The sequence below is a fragment of the Hevea brasiliensis genome, chromosome 3, assembly GCF_030052815.1.
Source record: "Hevea brasiliensis isolate MT/VB/25A 57/8 chromosome 3, ASM3005281v1, whole genome shotgun sequence".
Classification (NCBI taxonomy): Eukaryota; Viridiplantae; Streptophyta; class Magnoliopsida; order Malpighiales; family Euphorbiaceae; genus Hevea; species Hevea brasiliensis.
In genome coordinates, this window is record NC_079495.1 from 111,553,917 (window position 1) to 111,576,559 (window position 22,643).

At 32.7% G+C, this 22,643-nt stretch overlaps 3 protein-coding genes across 7 annotated transcripts; 1 reads left to right on the forward strand and 2 right to left on the reverse strand.

Moving 5' to 3' along the window:
- Nucleotides 1–5,943: 5,943 nt before the first annotated feature.
- On the reverse strand, nucleotides 5,944–6,687 carry LOC131178560 (agamous-like MADS-box protein AGL80). Its single transcript, XM_058143510.1, has one exon. It carries the CDS (start codon nucleotides 6,682–6,684, stop codon nucleotides 5,962–5,964), a length of 723 nt encoding a protein of 240 aa, XP_057999493.1. The 5' UTR covers nucleotides 6,685–6,687; the 3' UTR covers nucleotides 5,944–5,961.
- Nucleotides 6,688–11,468: 4,781 nt separating this feature from the next.
- Nucleotides 11,469–14,682, forward strand: LOC110633669 (anaphase-promoting complex subunit 11). Of its 5 annotated transcripts, none has more exons than XM_058144608.1 (5): nucleotides 11,470–11,606; nucleotides 11,803–11,830; nucleotides 12,428–12,510; nucleotides 12,706–12,824; nucleotides 14,318–14,682. In XM_058144608.1, the coding sequence occupies exons 3-5, from the start codon at nucleotides 12,431–12,433 to the stop codon at nucleotides 14,431–14,433; spliced, it is 315 nt and encodes a 104-aa protein (XP_058000591.1). In that variant the 5' UTR covers nucleotides 11,470–11,606; nucleotides 11,803–11,830; nucleotides 12,428–12,430; the 3' UTR covers nucleotides 14,434–14,682. The 5 variants fall into 5 exon arrangements, with proteins under 5 accessions (XP_058000589.1, XP_058000591.1, XP_058000588.1 ...); XM_058144607.1 differs by having other exon boundaries at nucleotides 11,486–11,628; XM_058144606.1 differs by having other exon boundaries at nucleotides 11,469–11,606; nucleotides 11,803–12,510.
- Nucleotides 14,683–15,187: 505 nt separating this feature from the next.
- LOC110633893 (hydrophobic protein LTI6B) lies at nucleotides 15,188–16,331 on the reverse strand. The gene is made up of 3 exons (XM_058144609.1): nucleotides 15,905–16,331; nucleotides 15,703–15,804; nucleotides 15,188–15,475 (listed from the first exon to the last, which is right to left on the reverse strand). Exons 1-2 carry the CDS (start codon nucleotides 15,992–15,994, stop codon nucleotides 15,721–15,723), a joined length of 174 nt encoding a protein of 57 aa, XP_058000592.1. The 5' UTR covers nucleotides 15,995–16,331; the 3' UTR covers nucleotides 15,188–15,475; nucleotides 15,703–15,720.
- Nucleotides 16,332–22,643: the final 6,312 nt, after the last annotated feature.

The following is a 22,643-nucleotide window of genomic DNA, read 5'->3' on the forward strand; positions in this document are numbered from 1 at the left end:
TTGAAAACTCACCTCCCCACTCCTCACAGCCGCCGCAGCCCCAAACCACCCCGCCCATGCATGCCGACCGATCGCCGGCCCATTCTGATGACGCCCCGATCGCCACATACAAGAAGAGAAAAGCGAAAAGCATTAAACCACACAAATCAACGGGCGGCGTCAAGAGGAAACGACCCGAACCGGCCACACAACAACCCCCAATCACGCCTCCGATGCCTGCCGCACCTGATGTCCGACGTGGCATCCCAAAGTCGGCGGTCAAGCGTCCCGGTACATCTAAAGGTAACTTTGCAATTCCCTCCTCTTTGTCTACTGCTACACACTGGGTATTACCTCAGGACATGAAAGAAATAAGGCAAGAGTCGTAGCTCGACAAATGGTCCAAACTCGGTATTTGGATGTGTCTACACTTAAATCCTTGAAGATATATGATGAAATGCAGACTCTGTTAGATGTTTTAGGTTGGGTGCGATTTGCACATAAACAGGAACTGGTCTACCCCATTTTAGTGCAGGAATTTATGGCCTCCCTATCCACTAATGAGCATAAAATTGCATTGGATAATGACTTGACAATCAAATTTAGATGCCTTGGTCAAGATAGGGTGCTGTCTATGGATAATTTTCACCATATATTTGGCTTTCCACCTGATGGTCTGTTCAAAATACCTGCTAGCCAAAGGGACTATAATGGGTGTGAATTTTGGCAGCAAATTGCACCTTCAGCAGGTACCTTCAAACCGGGGCACAGTAAGGCCTCCAAGATTGAGAATCTTGCCTTGAGAGTGCTTCAGCGACTAATTGCAAATACAATTTTAGGAAGAGGAACTAGTGTTGGCACAATGTCACAGTATGATTTATTCTTTTTGTGGTGTGCAAAAACTGGCAAAAAAGCTTCCCCTGGTTATTATTTTTGCGTCATGTGATCCGCCAGACTACTAGGGGTATTGGTAACATTGTGTTTGGAGGTTTGGTCACACCCATTGCACATTATTTTGGCTTTAATCCTCAAATTCACAAGTGTCCTGCTCTTCCAACTGGTTTGCTATTTTTGGATGGACCTCATTTGGCCAACCAAAAATTTTGTATAAAAATGACGCCACCAAGCTGTATGAGATTCCTGCACTAACAGAACCACCACCTGGTTCTCCCACTGCAATTAGCTCCTCCTCAGCATCTGAGCGACCATTTGAGCAACCTTTTACACAACCTTCACGCCAAGCTCCACCAACTGCCCAACCTGCTTCATCAACAGCTTCCGAACCTTCCATAGCAACTCTTCTGACATTCATGGAGAATCTGAGTGATGAGATCTATTCTTTTCGGCAAATGACGGATGTCTCTTTTCAGACATTACGAGATTTAGCTGACATATATTTGGATAGAAGTGCTGAAATGCAAGACGAGTTGAAAGTCATGCGAGCTAAGCTGGAGAAGATCGAAACAAACCAGGCACTGATTTTGAGCATCATCTCTCCACAGCAACCACCAAAAACACCACCACCTCCACAAGATGGCAAGGGCAAAGGAGTTCTCATACCTGACTGACCAGCTTTTATTCTCCATTTACATTTCATGTCTTTAATTTCGTTACTTAATTAATTAGTATTTTGAACTTATTTAGTTAATATTTTGCTTGTGTTGTTTTTCCTTTACTTGAACCATTTACTTATTCAGTTTTTTTTAGTTCCTCATAACATACATTTTTCTTTTATATCTTTAGTACATTGCTCACTTGCTTTGATATGCTCCTTCGGAATTTACACTTGATGATTATATTTTTGCGCTTAACTTCCCTATTCCAAATTTTTGTGTTTAATTGATTTAATGGATTCCATTGCACTGTTTCTTTTGCAATGAGTGCAGCAGCTGTCCAAATTTTAATTAAATTGGCTGCACTTCAATGAGGTAACAATTCTCATCTCAGCTTGTGTCACTTTCAACACAAGTTGTGTTATCGCTTATGCAACAGGGTAATAATTCTTTATGCACATATGAGCTATCCATTTTCTGCACATATAACCCAATTATCCCATTTCTTGCACTTTTTTAACATTGAGGACAATGTTCATTCTGAGTATGGGGGAGAGGGTAAATTTTTTGCAAAAATTACTTTTTCCTTTTTCACTTGCATATAGTGACATACTCATACTTGTACATATTCACATACATACACTTGCATATAGCTTCATATACTTAGTTATGCATACTTAGTTACATATAGGTTGACTATACATTTACACTCATGCATTTCATTTATTCATTTAAAATTTTTGAATTTTTTTAAACCAGTCTTTGAATTCCATAAGCCACTTATTCAAGCAATCCAACTTGCCTTTAGATGGTTAGTGGAATGAAAGTTCCAGCTGGGTACAAAGTCTTAAGCATTATTCTTTCTCTTACTTAATAGCTGAAAATTAATACATTCATCTAGGTATGCAGATTCTGATTAGTTATTTTGAGTTTTGAGTGTCTGAATAAGCCTTTAAGGAAGAAAATGGTCATTGTCATCTCACCATTCCTAGAACAAGCATCCTAGATCTTTCAAAGCGAAATTTTTAACTTGCATTTGATAAGAATATGATTTAGGCATTCCTTCATATTTTAAACCTCACATTTAGCCTTAACCTACCTTAATTTCATTTCAACCCTTGCAAACCCCCTTGAACCTTAATTTCCTAATTTCTTTGGAACCCAAATCATTTACCTAGCCATAAAACCTAAACACTACCACCTATTTATGAGAATAATATTTTAGCAATTAAGTGCATAAAAAAAATAAAATAAATAATGATAAAAAAAACTTGGAGGATTGAAACATCTTGAATAGTGCTAGAGTAATTGTGAAAAGTTGATAAAAAAAAAAATGGTCACCAAAATATCCCAAAGGTAATTTTGGGTGTGACGTGAAATAGGGACGCATACAAAAAAAAAAAAAAAAAAAAAAAAAAAAAATATATATATATATATATATATATATATATATATATATATATATTATAAAAGTAGTCCCTTTATTGTGATAGCACTTAAGATTCATTGCAAATTTCTTTCCTCTTGATAAAAAAAAAAAAAAGATGCACTTTGAGTTTCATGATTAATATTATTCTCATATTTTGTTTTCCTTATTCCCTTTCTTTGTTAACACAAATTTACCCTATTTTGACCCCATTACAACCCTTAAAAAGACCTAATGATTTTTTGAAAAATGCTTGTTACATTAGTAGAGTTAGATCTTTTATGCTTGCATATGGGTTTGGCAATATAATCTTCCATACATTACTCACCATCTATTTGAGACTCATTGGCTATCTATTTCATTTAGGTTTGTCTTGGCACAATTGACTCTTGTAGCTGGTTAGTATTTGTTGCTTGGGTTGATTGGTTAATTCTTAGCTATTTTGTAATTGTTGAGAGTGATTGCTTCATTCTTTGTGCTTCGCTGGTGGGAACTTGGAATGTTGGTGGCTAGAGGTAAGTTGGTAGTTTGGATTAATGATTTTTGTGTTTTCAAAGACTGATTCTATTCCCTTCCAAATGAGTTTTAATGAAATTTTGCTTGGGGATAAGCAAGAGTTTGAGTATGGGGGAATTTGATGCATGCATTTTATATCATCATTTAGGTGTAATTTTTGCACATAATTTACCCTTGTTCATAGCTATTATTATAGATATTAGTATATATTTAGTCAATTTTACAATTTTCACACTTCTTAGTTTAATTTTTGGAATTTATTTGTTTTGTAGGTTAAATTTGGAGAAATTTGATGTATTTTGATCAGAGTAGCCATTTGGAGGAGATTAGAGTTGAATTACAAAAAAATTTTGAAATTGAGTAAAAATGGCCGAGAGCGACACAACCTGCAGCACAACCGAGTTAGCTTATGTCGCAAGTTGTGTCGATCGTCAGATATTTAGGCCGAGAGCTACACAACCCGCGACACAACCCGCGACATAACCGATCCAGCTTATGTCATTTTTACTGGAAATGGTTGACGTGGCATTTCCGTTACTCTGGCTTTTTACCTCACTTTCTCTGGAACCTTCCCCCTTTTACCCATTCTAGGGCAGTCCCCTCACCTATATAAAGTCCCCTTTATCATTTTCTTTCCATAGAGAGCAAGGGAGGCATTTTTGGCAAGAATAGAAAGAGAGAAGGAGGGAGCACGGGATTCATTTTTTTTAGCAGCAGCAGGAGCTCGTTCTGCACTTTTCTGCAGCAGCTTCAGCTGCATTTTTCTGGGTTCTTCTATTCCTTAACTTAGATTTCCATTATTTCTTCATTTATACACTTGGGTTTGTCTTGAAACAATGATTTGTGAGTAGTTGTTTGAGATTCTAGAGATGGGTTTGTAAATATTGTTTTGGACTGTGGTTTTGAACTGATTTAGCCATTTAAATGAAGATTGTGATATTTTGATTTATTGCTTGTGAGCTTGTTGCCTTGCTTGATGAATGGGCCCTCATTAAGTTAAGCTTTAATCCTTAATAGATGGACTGAAAAGTGAATATTAGGGATAGATAATCTTGCAATAAACTTTGTTTTCTTGGTGTTAGAGATAAGCTAGGAGAATTAAGGGGACTTTCCAAAATCAATTAGAGCATTAATTGGGTTTTTGTTAGGTTTGAAATACCGTGAAAACAGGGTTTGATTTAATGAAAACCAACTTTGAAATACTTGAAAAAGGTTTCAAAGAACTAATAATTGATTTCCCTCAAAATTGCAATTTTCATGTGTTTGGCTAAATTAGGGATAAACCACATGCAAACAATATTGGACATCCAATCTCTAGAATCACTTTAATTTTTATTGAATTTAGATTTAATTCCTCTCAAATTTCATAAATAGAAATTTCAAATTAATTTTTGGTAATTTAGTTTAATTAATTTTAGTTAATTATTTGATTTAGTTTTAATTCCTCAAATACCAATTTTAATTCCAAATTTCATTTTACATCTTTAATTTTTGTCATTCTAATTAGCTTATACTTTTATTTCCAATTTAAGCACAATTCCTTGTGGGATCGATATCATTTTTTTTAAAACTATACTACTGTGACCCATGCACTTGCGGATTACACACGCATCACTAATATTGTTTCTTTCCATGATCAAGAACAAAGAAGGAAATAAATTTATACATACATATATATATATATATATATATATATATATATATATATATATATATATATATATATATATGTGGAAAAATCAAAAGAATCTTTGGATTTACAAATCATACATATGAAAATTAATATGCAATATAATGAAATTAAGTGAACATTTATTTCAATTAATAAAATTCCGTTTAATTCAAATTAATCATATATAGCAAATTATAATTTCATGAATATAGTCTCAGTCTTATAATGAAAATATCTTCCAAATTGTTGAGAGTAAAGATATGTAAATAAAATAATATTGTTTCTTTCCATCATCAAGAACAAAGAAGGAAATAAATTTATACATACATATATATATATATATATATATATATATATATATATATATGGAAAAATCAAAAGAATCTTTGGATTTACAAATCATACATATGAAAATTAATATGCAATATAATGAAATTAAGTGAACATTTATTTCAATTAATAAAATTCCGTTTAATTCAAATTAATCATATATAGAAAATTATAATTTCATGAATATAGTCTCAGTCTTATAATGAAAATATCTTCCAAATTGTTGAGAGTAAAGATACGTAAATAAAACATACATGACAAGGAAATATTTGAAAATATATAAAATACATTTTATGAAAATGATGAACAATTTTTACTTAGTCCGTCACGGATAAAGATATAAGATGTGGTGAAACTCATATTTTATATTCGAATCTCTTATATTTATGTCTTAAGCTCACAATAAAAATTACATCATCAAATGCTCCAACCCCAAATCACTTAGAAGACTTCAGTAATATAAACCCTAATTAATTAAATATTCCTCAAGGGAAAAATGCACTAGACCAAAGATCATTATGATTATTATCCCAAAAAGGAAGAATCACCTCATCCCCACCAAATCCTATGTGTTCTTGTGGATTGATCCAATTGATGTGCCATTCCTGCTTCTGCATAGCTTCCATGTTCACCTCAGAAGCTTGTCTATCTGCCTCCTGCTGTGTTGCAATATCATTAACCTCCCCACTAGGTCCAGCCCCAGAAGCCAATGCTACACCAACTTGGGAATTAGCCTCTTTGTTAAGTGTCTCAACCCTCTTATGAATCTCCTTCAAGTTTTGATCTATTAACCAGTTTAGATCATTCAAATCCACCATGTTAAGGCTGTTTAGGCTCTTTCCAATCAAGCACTGGAACATAAGCTGTGTCATCTCCTTTTCTCGGTTGTCCTTTCGCTGTTTCTTGAGGTGCTCATTGGCTTTGCAGATCCTTTCTCTGAGGAAACTGTCTTGGTTCACCATTTTCTTGCTTTGCTCCATCTGAGGTATGTTCTCGAACTGAGCCAGCATGCTTTGGACTCCCACAAGAGATGGCCAAACCTCAGGTTGAGAATCATGGGGACTATAAATGATCGCACAAGCGTCAATTCCACAAAGGGTGCTTAACTCGCTCACCTTCTTCATTAGCCCCTTCTTCCTTCTCTTCAAGGTTTCTTTTCTTGCAGAATCATTAGTTATATATGCAAGCTTCACCTTCTTCCTAGTCATGGCGGCAGCAGATCAAGAAAGCAAAGAAAAAACAAAAATATTATGGAAGTTTGGAACCTATTGGTAGGTATCTTGCCCCTTACATTCTATACTATTTGTAGGGCTAGAGGATACCTACATTAGTAATATAGGATTATGGAATTGTTAATTATTGGTTGGTGATATTAATGAGTGATTTTGAAAGTATCATTTAATTACAAAAATAATCTTTGAAAATTTCTAACACAGGCGAGCAAATACAATCATTTAATTAAGTTTATCTTTTTGATTCGTTTAAATACAAATTTTATATAAAAATTAAAAAATTTACAAAAAAAGAAAAACATCTCATTTGTGATGTGATGAGAAAAATTGCATATATAATCATTTAAAAGGTTAATATGGTAATCAATAAGTGGTTGGATTAATAAGATGGTACTGATTTTCAGGCGAATTTCACCTATAAAATCGATAGTTCGAATTTTAAAGTTCTCATTGTTATGTTTAAGTCTACGGTACTGATTTTTAGGCGAACTTCACTTGTAAAGTTAATAGTCAAATTTTAGAGTTCCCGTTCTTATGTTTAAAGCATGTGTCTTTCATTTGTATAGATGTGGAATCTATTTTTATAATTTACAAAGAAGTCTGTCCATTTAGAAAAAAAAAAAAAAATTGTGAGTTGGTAAGAGTTCATTTAATCATTTCTTATTTGATGTTGATTAGGTTTTATTTGAAGAATAGATAATCCAAAAGTGGATCTTAACCGTTAGTTTTTACAAAAATCCTTCACTTGTTGCTTATATTTCTTTTTAGCTATTTTTGCCAAATCGATAGTAATTAATGTTGTTTTAAAAAAATATTTTATTAAATATATTATTTAAATAATATTAAAAGTTAATTTAAATTAAATTTAAAATATTTCAATAAAAAATTAAAAAAATTAAATAAATTATTTAATCAATATCTAAATTTTTTTTTTCAAAAAAAATTGTTTTATAATCTAAACTCAAATAGAATCTTAAAGGTAAATTATCTAATTTAGCCCCTATACTTATTGAAAAAGTTCAATTTAGATCAATTTTTTTTTTCTAAATTAGTTCAAAAGTTTCAATTTAAACTCAATTTAACCTAAAAATTAAATTTTATAATCTAATTTTTTTGATTTTAGATTTAAATTAAAAATTAAGAAGTTTAATTTCTTAATTTTGAAACTAAATTTCTTGATTTATGTAACACCCCAAATTTTTAAATTTATTATTTTGTGAGTAATATTAATATTTTATTTAAATTTTAGGAAATTATTTGAAATTTTTTGGATTTTAGAAATCGGGTTTGATTCCCAAAAAATATAAAACTTTGATGATTTTTAAAAATTAATTTAAAGACCACGTGGCAAAACTAAAAATATATTTGGATTCTACGAATTTTTTTGAGTTTTCTAGAATTTTTTCGAAATTTTTGGGTCTCGTTTTCTGTCCCAAGACAAAGTAAAAATTCAGAATTTTGTATCATGAATCGAACCGGACCGACCTCCCTCCTTCTTTTCTTCTCTTCCCCGCGCGTCCCGACCCTTCTTCCTCTCTCTCCCGTTTTCTCTCTCCTCCCTCCTCTCCACGCCGGCCAGCCACAGCCCCAGCCTCTCTAGCTCGCCGGCCGCCACCTGGAACGCCAGGAAAGCACGCGCGAAGACCACCAGATGTGCAGCGCGCCGCTTCAGCTTCCCGATTGAAATCCAGCCGATCCGGCTACCGATTGGGCCGGGTCTTATGTTAAACACCATCTACACCTCGAGAGCTTTCCATAGACACAAAGAATACCAAAATCAATGGAGCTGTTTGTCCAATTTTTATCCGGGAAGTTTTAACTAATTTCGACTTTTGGGCTAGATTTCTCGCAAACCGTGAACCCCACGAGAAAACCGAGAGTACCAGAGCGCTCCACTAGTCGAGAGCTTCGTGACAATATAAATTTCAAAATTTTCTGACACCGTTTTTCGGTGGGTCCCACAAAACTTCGTAGTATTTTTTCGAGTGGTAAAAATTATATACTAACCCCCGTATTATGGGCTTTGTGTAGGTACCTTCAATTCGCAGAATTTCGATGGTTGCCCAGGTCTGTGAAATTCCGGCCAAACAGATCGACTACCGAAAAAGTCTTAGAATTAGATCGAGATTTTGGCTACCCCACCGTTATTAGATGTCCCGAGCGTGTCTCCAGAGTAGGAATCGACATAGGTAAACCTGAACCTCACTTTTTCGTAATTTTCTAGTGCTTGAATTGGATTAAAAAATCATAAAATATTTGTGGTAGCTCAAAAAAATTATAATTCCTTTTGCATTAGCTTAGTAATGATGCTAAGGACCGCAAGGCAAAGTTTTAGAATTTTTAGAACTCATTTGGGTAGTTTTTGCAAGAGGATTAAATTATAAGAACTAAACTGTAATTTTATATGTTGTGGTTGATGACTGTTTGGATGGGCCCAGGAGGTATTGTGTGATGTAATTGAATTGTGGATATATGGTTTGTAGATATGAAAGTGTGTTTTAAGCCTTTTTGCAGGTTGGGTAGGTCCTAAGTATAGGGGAGACTCTGCCAGATTTTCGGCACGACTTAGGACATATTTAGTCTTTTCTTAGTTTGTATTCAGTCAATTGTATTAAATAATTATAATAAAATTATCAGGTGAGCCGGGACAGCCTTCCTCCTCCGCCCAGCCGCCACAGTGACTTCGGTTGAGTCTGTGAGTAAAATATTAATTTTAATTATAATTTCAATATTATTATATGTTCAAGCATGTCCATGCATCACTTATATGTATATATCTATGTAGTTAAACTCTAGGCACGTTTTATGTTGCATTCACAACTGTTAAAGTGCCATGGATGTTGTTGTGATAATTTTGAGCAGTGTACATGAGTTGGCGTGCGTGTAGTGTGGTGTTGGCTATGGACAGGACGGGTAGACACGGCTTGAGATCTTCGCTAGGACTCGGTCCTTCGGGGTAGACACAACTTGAGTTCTTCGCTGAAACCTCGATTTGGTTTATTAAGCGAAAGTCCGGCTTGAGTTCTTCGCTGGCACAGGTTGGATTAAGAGGGCTAAATAGGGATCAGCTCCCATATATGTATTGTTTGACATTATCGGGTGTGTGAGTGCTCCAAATTGCCTTTTTTATGTGATTTGTATGAAATTATGATGATGTTGCATTTCACTCTACATGGTGCATTAGCTTTAGATAGCTATAGAGATTATGGTTAAAATTGATATTTTACTCTCTGAGTCGAACGCTCACTCCTGTTCATTATTTTTTTCAGGCTACAGGAGGATTATTGTTGTGGTTAACCTGCTTTTCTTCTTCGCAGGTCGTTTATTTATGTTTGTGTAATTCTATTAACTCCTAAAATTTTCACATGTGTTAGAAATATTTATTTGATTTGGGTCTGTAATATAATTTGCCATGTTGGACCTGTAGACTTATTATATGCATATATGTTGGACTAGATGAGGGAACTGAGTTCTCATTTGACTTTATGTTATTATGAGTATGTGAAGGGTGAGTTGAGCTCCCCAATTGATTATATATTGTGTTTACAGGTCGGGTGAGTAAAAAAAAACTCCCGGTTAAAAGGTCCATTTTATGGCCGGACTCTATCCGGTTGAATTCTTGAAATTGGGCCCAAATGGGCCTTAGAGTTGGGTTGAGGAATAGTTAGGCTTATTACGGGCCTCAGGGGCTTTAGGCTGGTCCAAGTCCTAGTGCCGGTCAGGCCCATAAGTTGGGTCGTGACAATTTAAATTTAAAAATTAAGAAACTCAATTTTTTAATTTTCTTTATTTTTGAGCTAAATAGTGCTTGAACTGAAAATTAGATAAAAAGTTAAAAATAAATTAAACTGAACTTTTCCAATAAGTATAGTGATGTAATTGAATTTTAAGCTGAATTTTAGAAGAGAAAAAAAAAATTAAAATTCTAATTTTATATATTGGGTTAATGGTGAAGCCTATTGTCATGGCATTAGCATGATGAGCATCTATCATATTCTAGGTCAAAAATAATTTGATTAATTGCTCTCTAATTTTTATTTTTGGAAATATAAAAAATTAAAGTATCACAATATCAAATTATTGGAGAAATTATAGAAAAAAATTATATTACTTTAATTCATCATAGCTTTATTGGAAATTATCTTACAATAGAAATATATTTATTTCTATTTATCTTGTTATGTTTTTTTTTAAGTATCAAAATAGAAGTATACTTATTAGTGAAATTTAATTTTTTCAATGGCTTCTTTATAATAAAATTATATAAAAAAAATAATATTATCATCTTGTATTGTTTTCAATTATATGCCCATTTAATCGATTTCTTTGCATCTTTAATTTATAAAATTGTGAACAAAATTATCAATAGGCATCAATTTTAAAAGGCATGAAGCCCTCATTCTGATTTTTAAATTGAATTAAAAGTATAGTTTATTAGATTATAGACTCAATGATTAATTATTCTTATTTTATAATTTAATAAGATCATTGATAAGTTTAATTTTTTATTAATTAAAATTAATGCTATAATATTATGTAAAAAATTTTAAATATGTTTATTAATATAAGAAAGTGTGTCCATAAAATCATTGAAAATGAAATTTAGTCTCCCATTTGGATTAAATTTTTAAATATTAAAGTAAAAGAATGGGTTAAATGTAAAGAATATTGAGACATGGGCTCCCATTTGAATTCTATTTTGTTCTCATTTAGGAAGGATTCTCACTATTCAACCAAGTCCATAGGCCACAACCATTAATGGAAGGATAGAAAAAGCCCATTTGATTCCAATCCCCCCTTCCTGAGCTTGAAACAATAAACCCCAGAAAACCAAAACCCCACTTTTAAGTTAATTGCTGTGAATAATCATCAGTTAGCTGTTTCACAAAAATTCAGAGGTGGTTTTTCTCAGATTTTGTGGTATTGGTTTTCCTTATCTTCGATAGCTGAAAAAATGCATGTTTTGGCAATATATATATATCTTCATGGGTTTTCTCTTTTCTTCCAACAAGCTTCCATATATACCAATTTCATTACTGAGAAATCATTTGTGTTATTGTCTCTGCTCTAAACTTTTATTTGTTGGTTCTGCAGGGGAAGACAATGAAAGTCAAGCTCTTGCGTATCCTTCTCATAAATGTGGTGCTTTGTGTGATATCATTATTAGTTTAATGTATTGATTTGATTTCACAATTACAGAAAGATATGCTTTTTATTAGTTTCTCTTTGGGATATCTTATATGGGTTGAGCCGTTGAGGCAACTGGGGGCTTGGGTGAATTATGTGAATCAAATTTGATACACAATCTTACCCTTATTGAGTAACTCCCAAGGTTGCTGAGCAATAACTTTTGTTATGTCTCTGATATTCTGTCTGATTCAGCATTGTCTTGCAATCGAATCTTTCTTGGACAATTGTTACTGTTTCTGGAAGACATAATTTGTTTTATGAGTAAATTTGAGGTAATTATGGATTAAAGATGTCATTTTTATTGCGTTTAGCTTTCTACTGTCAGTGATCTTTTCCATGAGAATATTATTTGCCTTTTTAAAATGTTGGGACTGATCCTGTTACTGGGAGGGAAATCTTCAGTGTTGTTTCAATGTTTAAATATTATTTTGAATATATTTGTTCCCAATTTGACATTTTGAGCTTTCTGAGAAAACAGTTTTCTCTTGACTTATCTTCTTTCTGGTTGTTGACCACTGCTTCCAAACAGAGTATGTTCTCTTTATCCTTTGCATATCTGTTTTGTTTCAAGTGTTGTGAGCTTGGAATTAAACATCTGATACAGGCTAATGAGTTAATGACTGAACTTATGCGTGTATGCTTTTTAATGGTTGGGTTAATTGATACTTTAAAGGTTGAAGAATTCTTGACCTTGTCTTCTAGTTTTAGATCTGTTTTGTCTAGTCTGGCCATTAGAGATATTGGAAAAATATCTGAATGTCTTTTATTAATTTGGTTGGGAGCATAACTATTGTCCCTTGGGTGAAGGTGGCATGCTGTTGCATCGTGGACTTGGGATGCTCAAGATGAAACATGTGGGATCTGTAGGATGGCCTTTGATGGCTGTTGTCCTGATTGTAAACACCCTGGAGATGATTGCCCCTTAAGTAAGTCACTTAACTAGCAAGTTTCTATTTCCTATTTTGCTTTAGTAATTCTCCTGTTGTCAAATTTAATATTGAGGAATTCTTAAATGAGTTTCTGAATCTGCCTTGTTTTACTGCACTCTGAATGCATCTCTTTTCAGTTTGTTACATATATATATATATATATATATATATATATATATATATATATATATATATATATATATATATATATATAATTTTTGCAGTTAAACCATCATGTGGCCTTTGCTAGATTTGTTAAACAACATCCCTGGAGTTGAAGAGTAAAAAACTCATTTTATGTATAAATCTAGAGTCCATAGGTCTAGCCATTTCTACTTAAACAGTTGTAGAAACAAGCAAGCGCACTTTGAGTGGTTTTCAGGCACATGGTCCATCATTGTGATACAAAAAGATGCTATTGCTATCCATTCAACAAATGGTCAATGTGTTTCTAAAAAAAAAAAAGAATGGTCAGTGTGGATATTTGTATGACTGGAAGGTTCAAAATGATTAAGGTAACGAGTTAATTGAGATCAGAAAAATATGAAAGATAGAGGCTGCCATTTTTTTTTTTTGTGTAAGAATAAAAGGTGGAAAACACATTTATGTCATGTACTGTTTATGAAGAGTAGAGATTTGTTGAAACTTCAGTACTCGGACTTCAAATTTTCCAACCTTTAAAATTTAAATTGATTAGCAATTACTTGAGAATGAAGATGATGACAGATAAGATAGGTAACATGAAGGGGGCCTTGTCATTTTAAGAGCGCATCAACATCAGGGGAAGCTTGCTTCTGTTCCTTTTTGTGAGGAAATAAAATATAAGACAACTTTCTAAATATATTTCCTAATCTTAGCTTTACCTTCAGAAGTTGAATGTTTTGTTGCTTATGAATACTTTTTTTTTTTTGCCTGGTTTCTTTGAAGTAGCAACCAACTTGAAGATGAGATTATAACAATTTGCTGTTAAAGCGCTCTTCATAAGCATTAAATAAATAGTTCAACAAGTTCATTTGTTACAATTTAAAGTTATACCGGCAACAGCAAGTTTACATTTTATTAACGATAAGTAAAGCAGGTGTGCCATTGTGAAGTAAACATGCACTACTCAAATGTCAAATGGTATACATTCTACTTAATTTAAATATGGCAGGTGCCTTGTGTGTGTGTGTGTGTGTGTGTGTGTGTGAATGTGTGGAAAGTAACAACCAAATCATTATTACACATGTCAACATAAATCAGCAGGGTACTTATATTTTTCCTTTTTCTGTTTTTTGGCTGTTCTGTCGGCAAGACAATGTTGCGTCATTAGGTTGTCTATTTTTCAATTAGTTGGTAAGATCTCCTTTCTTTTCTTACTCTGATGATGTGTTTATGTAACGTTAGTTTTAATAGGAAATATTAGGAGAATGAATTGAATTATTGTAGTTTTATGATAAGGAGTTTACTATTGGAACTGATGGTCTTCGCTCATCATCCTTTTGTTGCAGTTTGGGGTGTATGCAACCATTCCTTCCATCTTCATTGCATCTTGAAATGGGTAAATTCACAGACTTCTCAAGCACATTGTCCCATGTGCCGTAGAGAATGGCAGTTTAAAGGATGAAGAAATCTACTTCCATCCCAATTTTTTTTTCCCTTTTTCTTTGTTGTTGTCACTATTATTCCTTGTTGGTATCTTTCTTCTGCAGTGAACCATAGAAAGATCAACTTCAGGTTTTCTTTACGTTTTGTTCTTTTAACAATTGTTCCTGTAATATTCAATATCATATTATTGCAACTCTTGTCATTTCTGGATGTGAACATTTGGAGTTTGTTAATAATATGTAATATCAGAGATTGATCTTCCTATTTATTTATTGAGAAATGGATATAGATAATTTGATATGGTTGGTCTCTGAAGATACGCAACTACCTTTGTTAAACACCAAGTGTGACTCTTTGTATCCCGTTGGATGGACAAAAACACATGGCTGAGTGTTGCAAGCTGTGTCAGGGAAAACTTCTGAATTTTGACAATAGTGTTGTTCATTATAATGTTTTATAAAATCCAGGAATGATTCTCAGATAACAATATAACAGACTCTTGGAAGGGGGCAATACAATAATTGGATTTTGCTAGGAATGCAAGAATAAAGCTGGCATGGATGGGATGTTTTGTTCTGCTTCTATACAAAGCTTTCTTCACTTTAGAAAACTAGGGGACTCTCTGGGAAATTCCATAAAATTTACATTCTGCTGGTTGATTCCTGATAATCATTCCAAGCATGTATCCAACCAAAATTCAACACAAGGAAAAGACCCTTATCACATTTGGTCATGAGTGAGTATATTTTTTTTTCTTATTTATAATAAAGAAATACCAATACCAATAATTATTATTATTATAATACAAATCACATTTAAAATAAATTTGAAGTTGAAAAAGACACTAACAGTGACATGATAGTTGACAAGCCATTGTCCTACACACAAAGCGACTAAATCCAATGGCGATGGCCCTTTTTACATCAAATTAATAGATAAAATTAAAAAAAGGAAAAATTCTGTCTAAAAAGATCAGAGACACACACACACAAGAAGGATCCACACGATTACACCAAGTTAAACAGAACTCTCCATCAAATCAAATGGTTATAGCTATCCACCTGTCCAAGAAAAATAAAGAGAGAAAATCCAAATGAGAAAGCTTAATATCTACGCATAACTTTGTTAACTTCTAATGATCACAGCTTTAGACTAAACAATAAGTGCAGGTCATGTCATATGGGGACCCCAACCATCAATCAAGCCTTGTCTAGAGGGGAAAAAGAAAAGGGGCTGTTTGGCAATACTAATGAAATCAATATAATTAGACACAGTGATGGATGCTTACTGAAGATGATGAAGATCATCACTTGGTAATGGCATAAACTGCATAGATAATCCCAGGAATGTACCCAAGAAGGGTCAGGACCAAACAAATCCAAAACTCAGCCTGAAGAAACACCAAATTATACTCAAGATTATACACAATAATCACAGATAATTAAGACCTGAAATTAGCATGATCAGAAAGCAAAAATTAATTTAAGTACCTTGCAACCATACTTAAGGAAGACCCCAAGAGGAGGCAAGATGATGGCCAAGAGGATATCTATGCAAGTAGCAGTTCCCTCATCTGCCATTTTCACTTGTTTTTCTTCAGAAAACAAACCTTTTCAATTGAGTTGGGTTAATTATCACAAACACTTGAAGAACTCTCTGAAAAATCTGCTTCTTCTTTTTTCCTGCTGTGAGAGAGGCTTAATGTTAAACGTCCCCGTATATATAGTATAAAGGCATCCGCTGAATATGCCACGTGTAAGGTGGTGAGTTGGTGGGTAGTGTTCACAGATGCGGTTCCTTTGCTTTGTTAGCAATCAGCATGGGGGGATGAAGCTTTTGAGAATCTCCCACATAACCATAGGTACAGCTAGTTGTATGTAATTAATTCCCATGAACGTGCCACGTGCTCCTTTCCATGTGCTTCTTCTCCTTTCCTTCCTTAACGTTTCAAAATCCGAATTGGATTTGAACTTCCATACCACACCCACTCGCACATTCAATTCCCTATATTATTTTCCCATAATTATTAATTTATTATTACTTTTTTATTATATTAATTTAAAATTTTAGTAAATTTCAAGTTTAAAACTTACTCTAAGTTTATTTAAAATTATAAATTTGAGAAAAATAAAATAGTTTGAATATCTTATCTAAGAGATAATTCGTAACTCTAGAAAATGTACAATTTTGAAACCAAGCGTTCGTAAGGCGCGTGAAGAAGTTTGACCAGACTATTCATTCTTGCCAGACTGTTAAAAAAATCGGACGGTCCGTATTCGTAGGATTTCCCCTCGTAAAGCGGGAACGACGGCGGGGAAAAGGAAACCAATAGAAATAATCCAAGTGTATGTCCACACGTATCCACGTGAAGCCAACCGTCCTAGAATAAAATCATAACCGACCAAAAACGTATCAACGCCTCGGGACGTAAACCGCCATAACTATTATAGTCCCACGTGTGAAGGGATCTCTTTCAGGAGTGCCACGTGTGCAGTTAATGAGGTAAACGCGTAAAGATGTGTGTCCTTACGATGATATCCAGGTGGCACTCAAATTAGAACCTTTGATTAGCTGGCGGAATTTCTATTGTCTTATATCGAAAGTTTATCTGATTTTTCAAGGCTAATTTTAAATCGTCGCTTAAATTTTAAAATTCTTATTATTCTGTCCTCCATTTTTAGTTTATTATATAAACTTCCTTAATTTTAAAACTTATTATATTTTAAGCTCTCATTTTTTAACATTATCACATTTTGGCCTTTATTTTTAATTTACTATCATAAAATCTCTCAATTTTATAATTTATTATAATAAATTTTTTTAACTTTACTTCAATCCCTCAACTTTTCAAATTAAGTATTGTCCACGATAAATTTGAAAAGCAAAAAAAAAAAAGTATGTTGAAGAACTAAGAAATAAATAAATAATGGATTAAAAAATAAACCTATAAAATTATTTTTAAGATTTTTTTTTTTTATTTTAAAAGAAATAGAGTAATAAGATTAAGTTTATATAAGGGATTGAAGTGTAGCAAATTTTAAATTAAAGGATTTTATAATAACAAATTAAATAGAGAGGACATAAATGCAATAATTTCAAAAATTGAAGAATGAATAATAAAAATTAGCCATGTTTAAAATGTAAACTTTTAATTATTTTTAATTTAAAAAATCATTTCAAAAGAAATAAAAATAAATATGATAATGCGAGAATTTAATTATTATTTTTTAAAAAAATTTATCTTTAATAAAGTCTTTATTTAATAATAAAAATTCATTGATAATTTTAAATTTCACAACGTTGGTTAGTGCTATTGCTATAAGCTGAATTTTATATAAAAATAATCTAATAATTTAAAAATTAAATATTAATATCTAGATTTATATATTAATTAATTTTATATAAAATATTTACTTTAATAATGATTAATATTAGGTTTATATAAGATAAGTTTATATTAGACGTTGATAATTCAATTCTTAGCATCTCAAAGAGATGAAACTTGGTGGTGGGCAAGTGAAAAAACGACTAAGCAGGCCTGATTAGGTGAGAGAAAAAGCCGAAACGTGGGCTTGGATTCATGAGTGATTGATTCTGACTACTTTTACACTTGTGGGCTCTGATTAATTAACATAAATATATTATTAATTTAAAGATTATTTTATTATTTTTAATTTCTTAATTAACATATATATATTTTAATAAATCATCCATTAAAATATTATTATCAAAATTATTTATTCGAATTAAATTATAATTTTATTTTAACCTGCAAGCCAAGCCTAATTAAAGAAAAAAAAGGATAGTAAAATGAAGATCACAAACTTAATGAAGCCATGCACATCCATGAAAGAAGAAGAACAGAGGTGGTGAGGAGAGGGAGGAATAATCGGAAACCTAAGGTATGGGTGGCGTAGGGAAGATAACAAAGAAAATCAAGAAAAGCCCATGAGATGAAATTCAAGAAACAATGATTCACAGCCATCTTCCCTCCTCACCCATCCCATAACCTTCCGAAAATCCTTACTCCATCTCCATTTCCTGTCAGCAATGTGTGACCTCTCTTGGGGTCACTTGCCTCTGCTTATATAGTGCTGTCAACTATCAACCCTAATTACTTTTGATATCCACCATTGGATTGGAAGTTGATGGATTGATCTTGGACCTTCATTTCGTTTTCTTGGGTTAGGTTCTTGACAAGAGGAGTAGGTATATCAACTCTTCAAGACCTATGATGGTCCCGTTTTTAAGCTTCTTGGAAATTTACTTGCCTGGTGCTTATCTTTGCCATTATTGAAGCTCAATTTTCAAGTCAAGCTTCATTCGGATTGGCCCAACGTTTTTGGGGATGGACTTTATCTATCTTCTTGCAATCTTTGATTGTGATTTTTTTTTCTAACAAAACCATATGCATGACAAAATATTATAATATATATAGATCAGTAAGATCATAGATGGTAATATTGGGGTGAATTAAATTAAAATCCTTTACATGTAAACCTTAGTTTCCATGAGCAACAGCTGCTTTAGGTTTGGCTGTAGTAATTCATGGTACAGATACCTCATTTAATAATTGAGGACCATGTCGGTTGGGTGCCATGAATCACACTGTTAATTTTGACCTATTCACATCATTTATTTATTTCACTTACAGAAGGAAGCACCGAAACAATTTTAAAAGGATGCAATTTTTCTCTGTATAGAGCCTTGGATAATTAACCTGAGATGTGGAATCATGTGAATCAAGTTGCAGAGGAGGCATATCCCATCTACTTCGTTTTCGACTTGTCTGTTGTTGTTTATAGATCCATAAATAGCAACAACGAGAAAGAATACAAGGGGCCATCAGCCATCGCTTCAGTTTTTTATTTTTTTTTTTATGCAGGTTTCACACCTCTCTCTCTCTCTCTCTCTCTCTCTCTCTCTCTCTCTCTCTCGTTTAACTTATTAGTCTCTGTCACGTAGTAAAGGTATGGGCAAACACCTGCCAAAGAACTATCGGATTTAACCATGTATCATACCCAACAGAGTTCACACACACTGATTGTTTTAAAAAACAAATCAAGAATAGTCCAAATTCTTTTAAATAATAATACTAACATGAATGATATTAAATCTTTCTGTTTAAAGACGATCACAATAAAAGATATAAATTTTATAATAATCACGAGATCTATTATTTGAATTGAATAATAAAATAACTACTTTTTTAAAAAATTTAATGCATATGACATACAATGATAAATTAGGCAGTTGGGTACGTGCATGTAAAACCAACTACAATGAGCTTTTGTTTAAGGGTATGTAAGCACTTTTAAAATTATGATATCTCGAGTTCTATCTCGATTATTTTTTTACGTACGTTATGAGTACTTGCACAATAAAAAGAAGATAGCACCGGGCTGGTTGTTTTCTGTTTATGTTTATCATATAGGTTTCTGCAACAATCCACACTCCATCACACACACTGTCTTCTGATAGAGGTCTAATTATAAAGATAACCGTGCATGTTGGATGAGTGTGAAGTGGTCATGTGCAGATTGCAGAGAATGGTCCTACGTTACAGGAGAAGGCAATAGCCATTATAAAATTATCAGAGAGAGACAGTACTGTTACTGTACTGTTTAGGTCACAAATTTATAAGGCTCCAAAGGCAAGGAGGTATATATAAATTATATAAAAAATAAATGAACATTTATTATTATGTTTTGCCCAGTCGTTCCTGCGCCAGCCAGCTCTAGCATTACATAAAGGGTCACCTGTCACCCTTTCATTTCTTTTAGTTTACATTATCTTCCATGTTTCCCAGGGTTCTGCAACAGACGCTGCTATTAATTCTCTCTCTAAAGCTATACTATCTGCCTCTCTAATTTCTTTTTCATTAGCATAATCTTATTATTAATGATTTAAAACAGATTTATATATATGTTCAGCTCAAAAAGGAATAAGAATATGTAAGTTGTCAGTCAGAAGTTTCAGACTGTGCTGTTGCAGAGGTGACAGTGGCGTCTCAGAAACCTTAATTCTTTAAGATAGTTTTGGACATTCAGTGCAAAAAAAATGGTGCAGCTTAGCCCTGGAAAGAAATATACTTCTAAGAACATGGCCTATTCTTTGTGCTCTGCCCCATAATTAATTATTAATAAGTTTCTAATCACTTGCATGCTAATTGTAAAAAGCTTTCAAGTACTGTTAAATTGATGCAACCCAATCTAAATCTGAACTGAATATTAAAACCATTCTCAAACAAAAATTGAAACTGAAATCAAATTAGATTGAGTTTCTTAAGGTCCAGTTCTGAGGCCTTCATTTAAGATTTCGTATCAAAATCATGGAGGGTGTGCGTTTGGAGTGGGTAGGAATCGTCCAAGTAAAATGTAAAGAAGATGGCTAAAGAAGGTGGCAGAGTAGGACACGTAATGAAGTTGGGACCAAAGAGACGTGGGGTTCATGCTGCTGGGAAAACAAAGTATCCAAGACCCATGGACAACACACTAATTAACAAAGTGGGTCACGTGAAATCCATACATTCTTCCCTTCATAGTTCATTTCCATATGTATGCAAGGTCAATTTTAAGACTTTCTTGGCTATATTTCCTTAAAGGAACATTAAACGAAAATTCTTTCTGAGTAATATATAAAATATTTAAAATTATGTGTCATTCATTCGTCTGTTCAGTTAATAATAATGAAAAATGTTCGATTTTACTGAAAAGCATTTTATAATTATTTATTTTAAATATATTAAATCTAGAAGAAAGAAAGCATTTTTAAAATTGTTTGAAGATAGACTTAATATATAAGAAAATTGCAAAATACTCAAAATATTGAAAATGATTAATTGATTTGGTATAGTTGTCTATTATAAGTGGCTCCCTTTGGTTCATCTTTGCCCCTTTTCCATATTCTCTTCATAATAATTTAGTGCATGCGCCCAGACATACACGGGCGGCTGCCCTAGAATTTGGGGGTCCACTTGGACACTGATAAATCCCTTACCGTGTCAAGAAGGATCCACGTGGACAAAGCCCATTCCTTTTTGTCTCATCCATGGGTCCATCAAATTAAAATCCATCTCTAGTGTGGATTAATAGGGCAATTCTTGTTTCTCTTTGCCTAAGCAAAGAATCAAATCAAGTCACTTGTCCCCAACACTAAAGAAAAAAGGTAGACATACATAGAACCAAAACTCTTTGCTAAATAATACAATCCACTCAAATATGAGCTAATTTACTTCAATTATTTTTTTGTCTACTTAAACAGATCTTAATAAACTAAGTAATAATTGATGTGTTACATAACAAGAGATATTCGTCTTATTTTCTCATTATAAAAGTGAATTATCACGTATAATAAGTAGATGAAGAGATTTAAACTCAAAACCTCATACTCTCTATTCTTTAAAAGTGAAGAAACTACCTTTGATTGCTAAAAAGTAAAAATTAATTTACTTCATTATATCCTAATTTAATTAACTTTTTTATATAACTTCAACTAAATTTCAAACTAAAAACTTTATAGTTTTGAAAAAAAAATTAATATTATTAAACTAAAAGTTATTAATAATTACTTTTCTATATATCTTTTTATCCAATCTCTAAATTAATTAGCTTAATTATGTATTTATCTCATAATCTTGGTGGACCCTTTCCCATCTTCCCCTATCCAAGTATATAAATTTAAGTTTGTGATTTGGTGTCCCTGACCAAATGTCAAATTTGACCCAATGTTATATGGTTAGGTTTAATATTAAAAAAAAAAGGCAATTAGGAGATTATTTATGTTGTAATCTCATGGATTATGTTGATATTGAGAACTAATCATGAATTCCATATAAGTGATTGTCAACTTTAGATGTTTCATATCCCCAACTTACTTATTAATTAGACATTTTTTTGTAAGGTTTAGCTAGCTAAGGCTATGCCTTGTCCTCTTATTAGATTTCAATTATTCATTTGGTGGCTTCTTGCCACAAAATTCAATTGTTTGTGACAAAAGGAAATTAAACAATACCCATATTTTTTTACATTATTGCAATGCCAATATCACATCACCACTTGCACACAAACATAAAATCTCTCCCAAAATGAAGGGCAAGAAGAAGATTCATTATTTATGGACCTATTGTGACCAAATCTAATGGCTTTATTACCCTAAAGCATAATTTTCAAACCTTGATATAATTGTTGTGGAAGGAAGAAAAATGACCAAACTACCCCCCAAAATGTA

What these genes read in the sequence shown, in the direction of transcription:
- LOC131178560 (XM_058143510.1), bottom strand. Translation starts at nt 6,684, where the DNA reads ATGACTAGGAAGAAGGTGAAGCTTGCATATATAACTAATGATTCTGCA.
- LOC110633893 (XM_058144609.1), bottom strand. Translation starts at nt 15,994, where the DNA reads ATGGCAGATGAGGGAACTGCTACTTGCATAGATATCCTCTTGGCCATC. An exon ending in TCCTTAAGTATGGTTGCAAG is followed by an intron (nt 15,805 to 15,904) that starts GTACTTAAATTA and finishes GTGTTTCTTCAG; the next exon opens with GCTGAGTTTTGGATTTGTTT.
- LOC110633669 (XM_058144606.1), top strand. Translation starts at nt 12,311, where the DNA reads ATGTTTAAATATTATTTTGAATATATTTGTTCCCAATTTGACATTTTG. An exon ending in CATCTGATACAGGCTAATGA is followed by an intron (nt 12,511 to 12,705) that starts GTTAATGACTGA and finishes CCTTGGGTGAAG; the next exon opens with GTGGCATGCTGTTGCATCGT. An exon ending in TGGAGATGATTGCCCCTTAA is followed by an intron (nt 12,825 to 14,317) that starts GTAAGTCACTTA and finishes CTTTTGTTGCAG; the next exon opens with TTTGGGGTGTATGCAACCAT.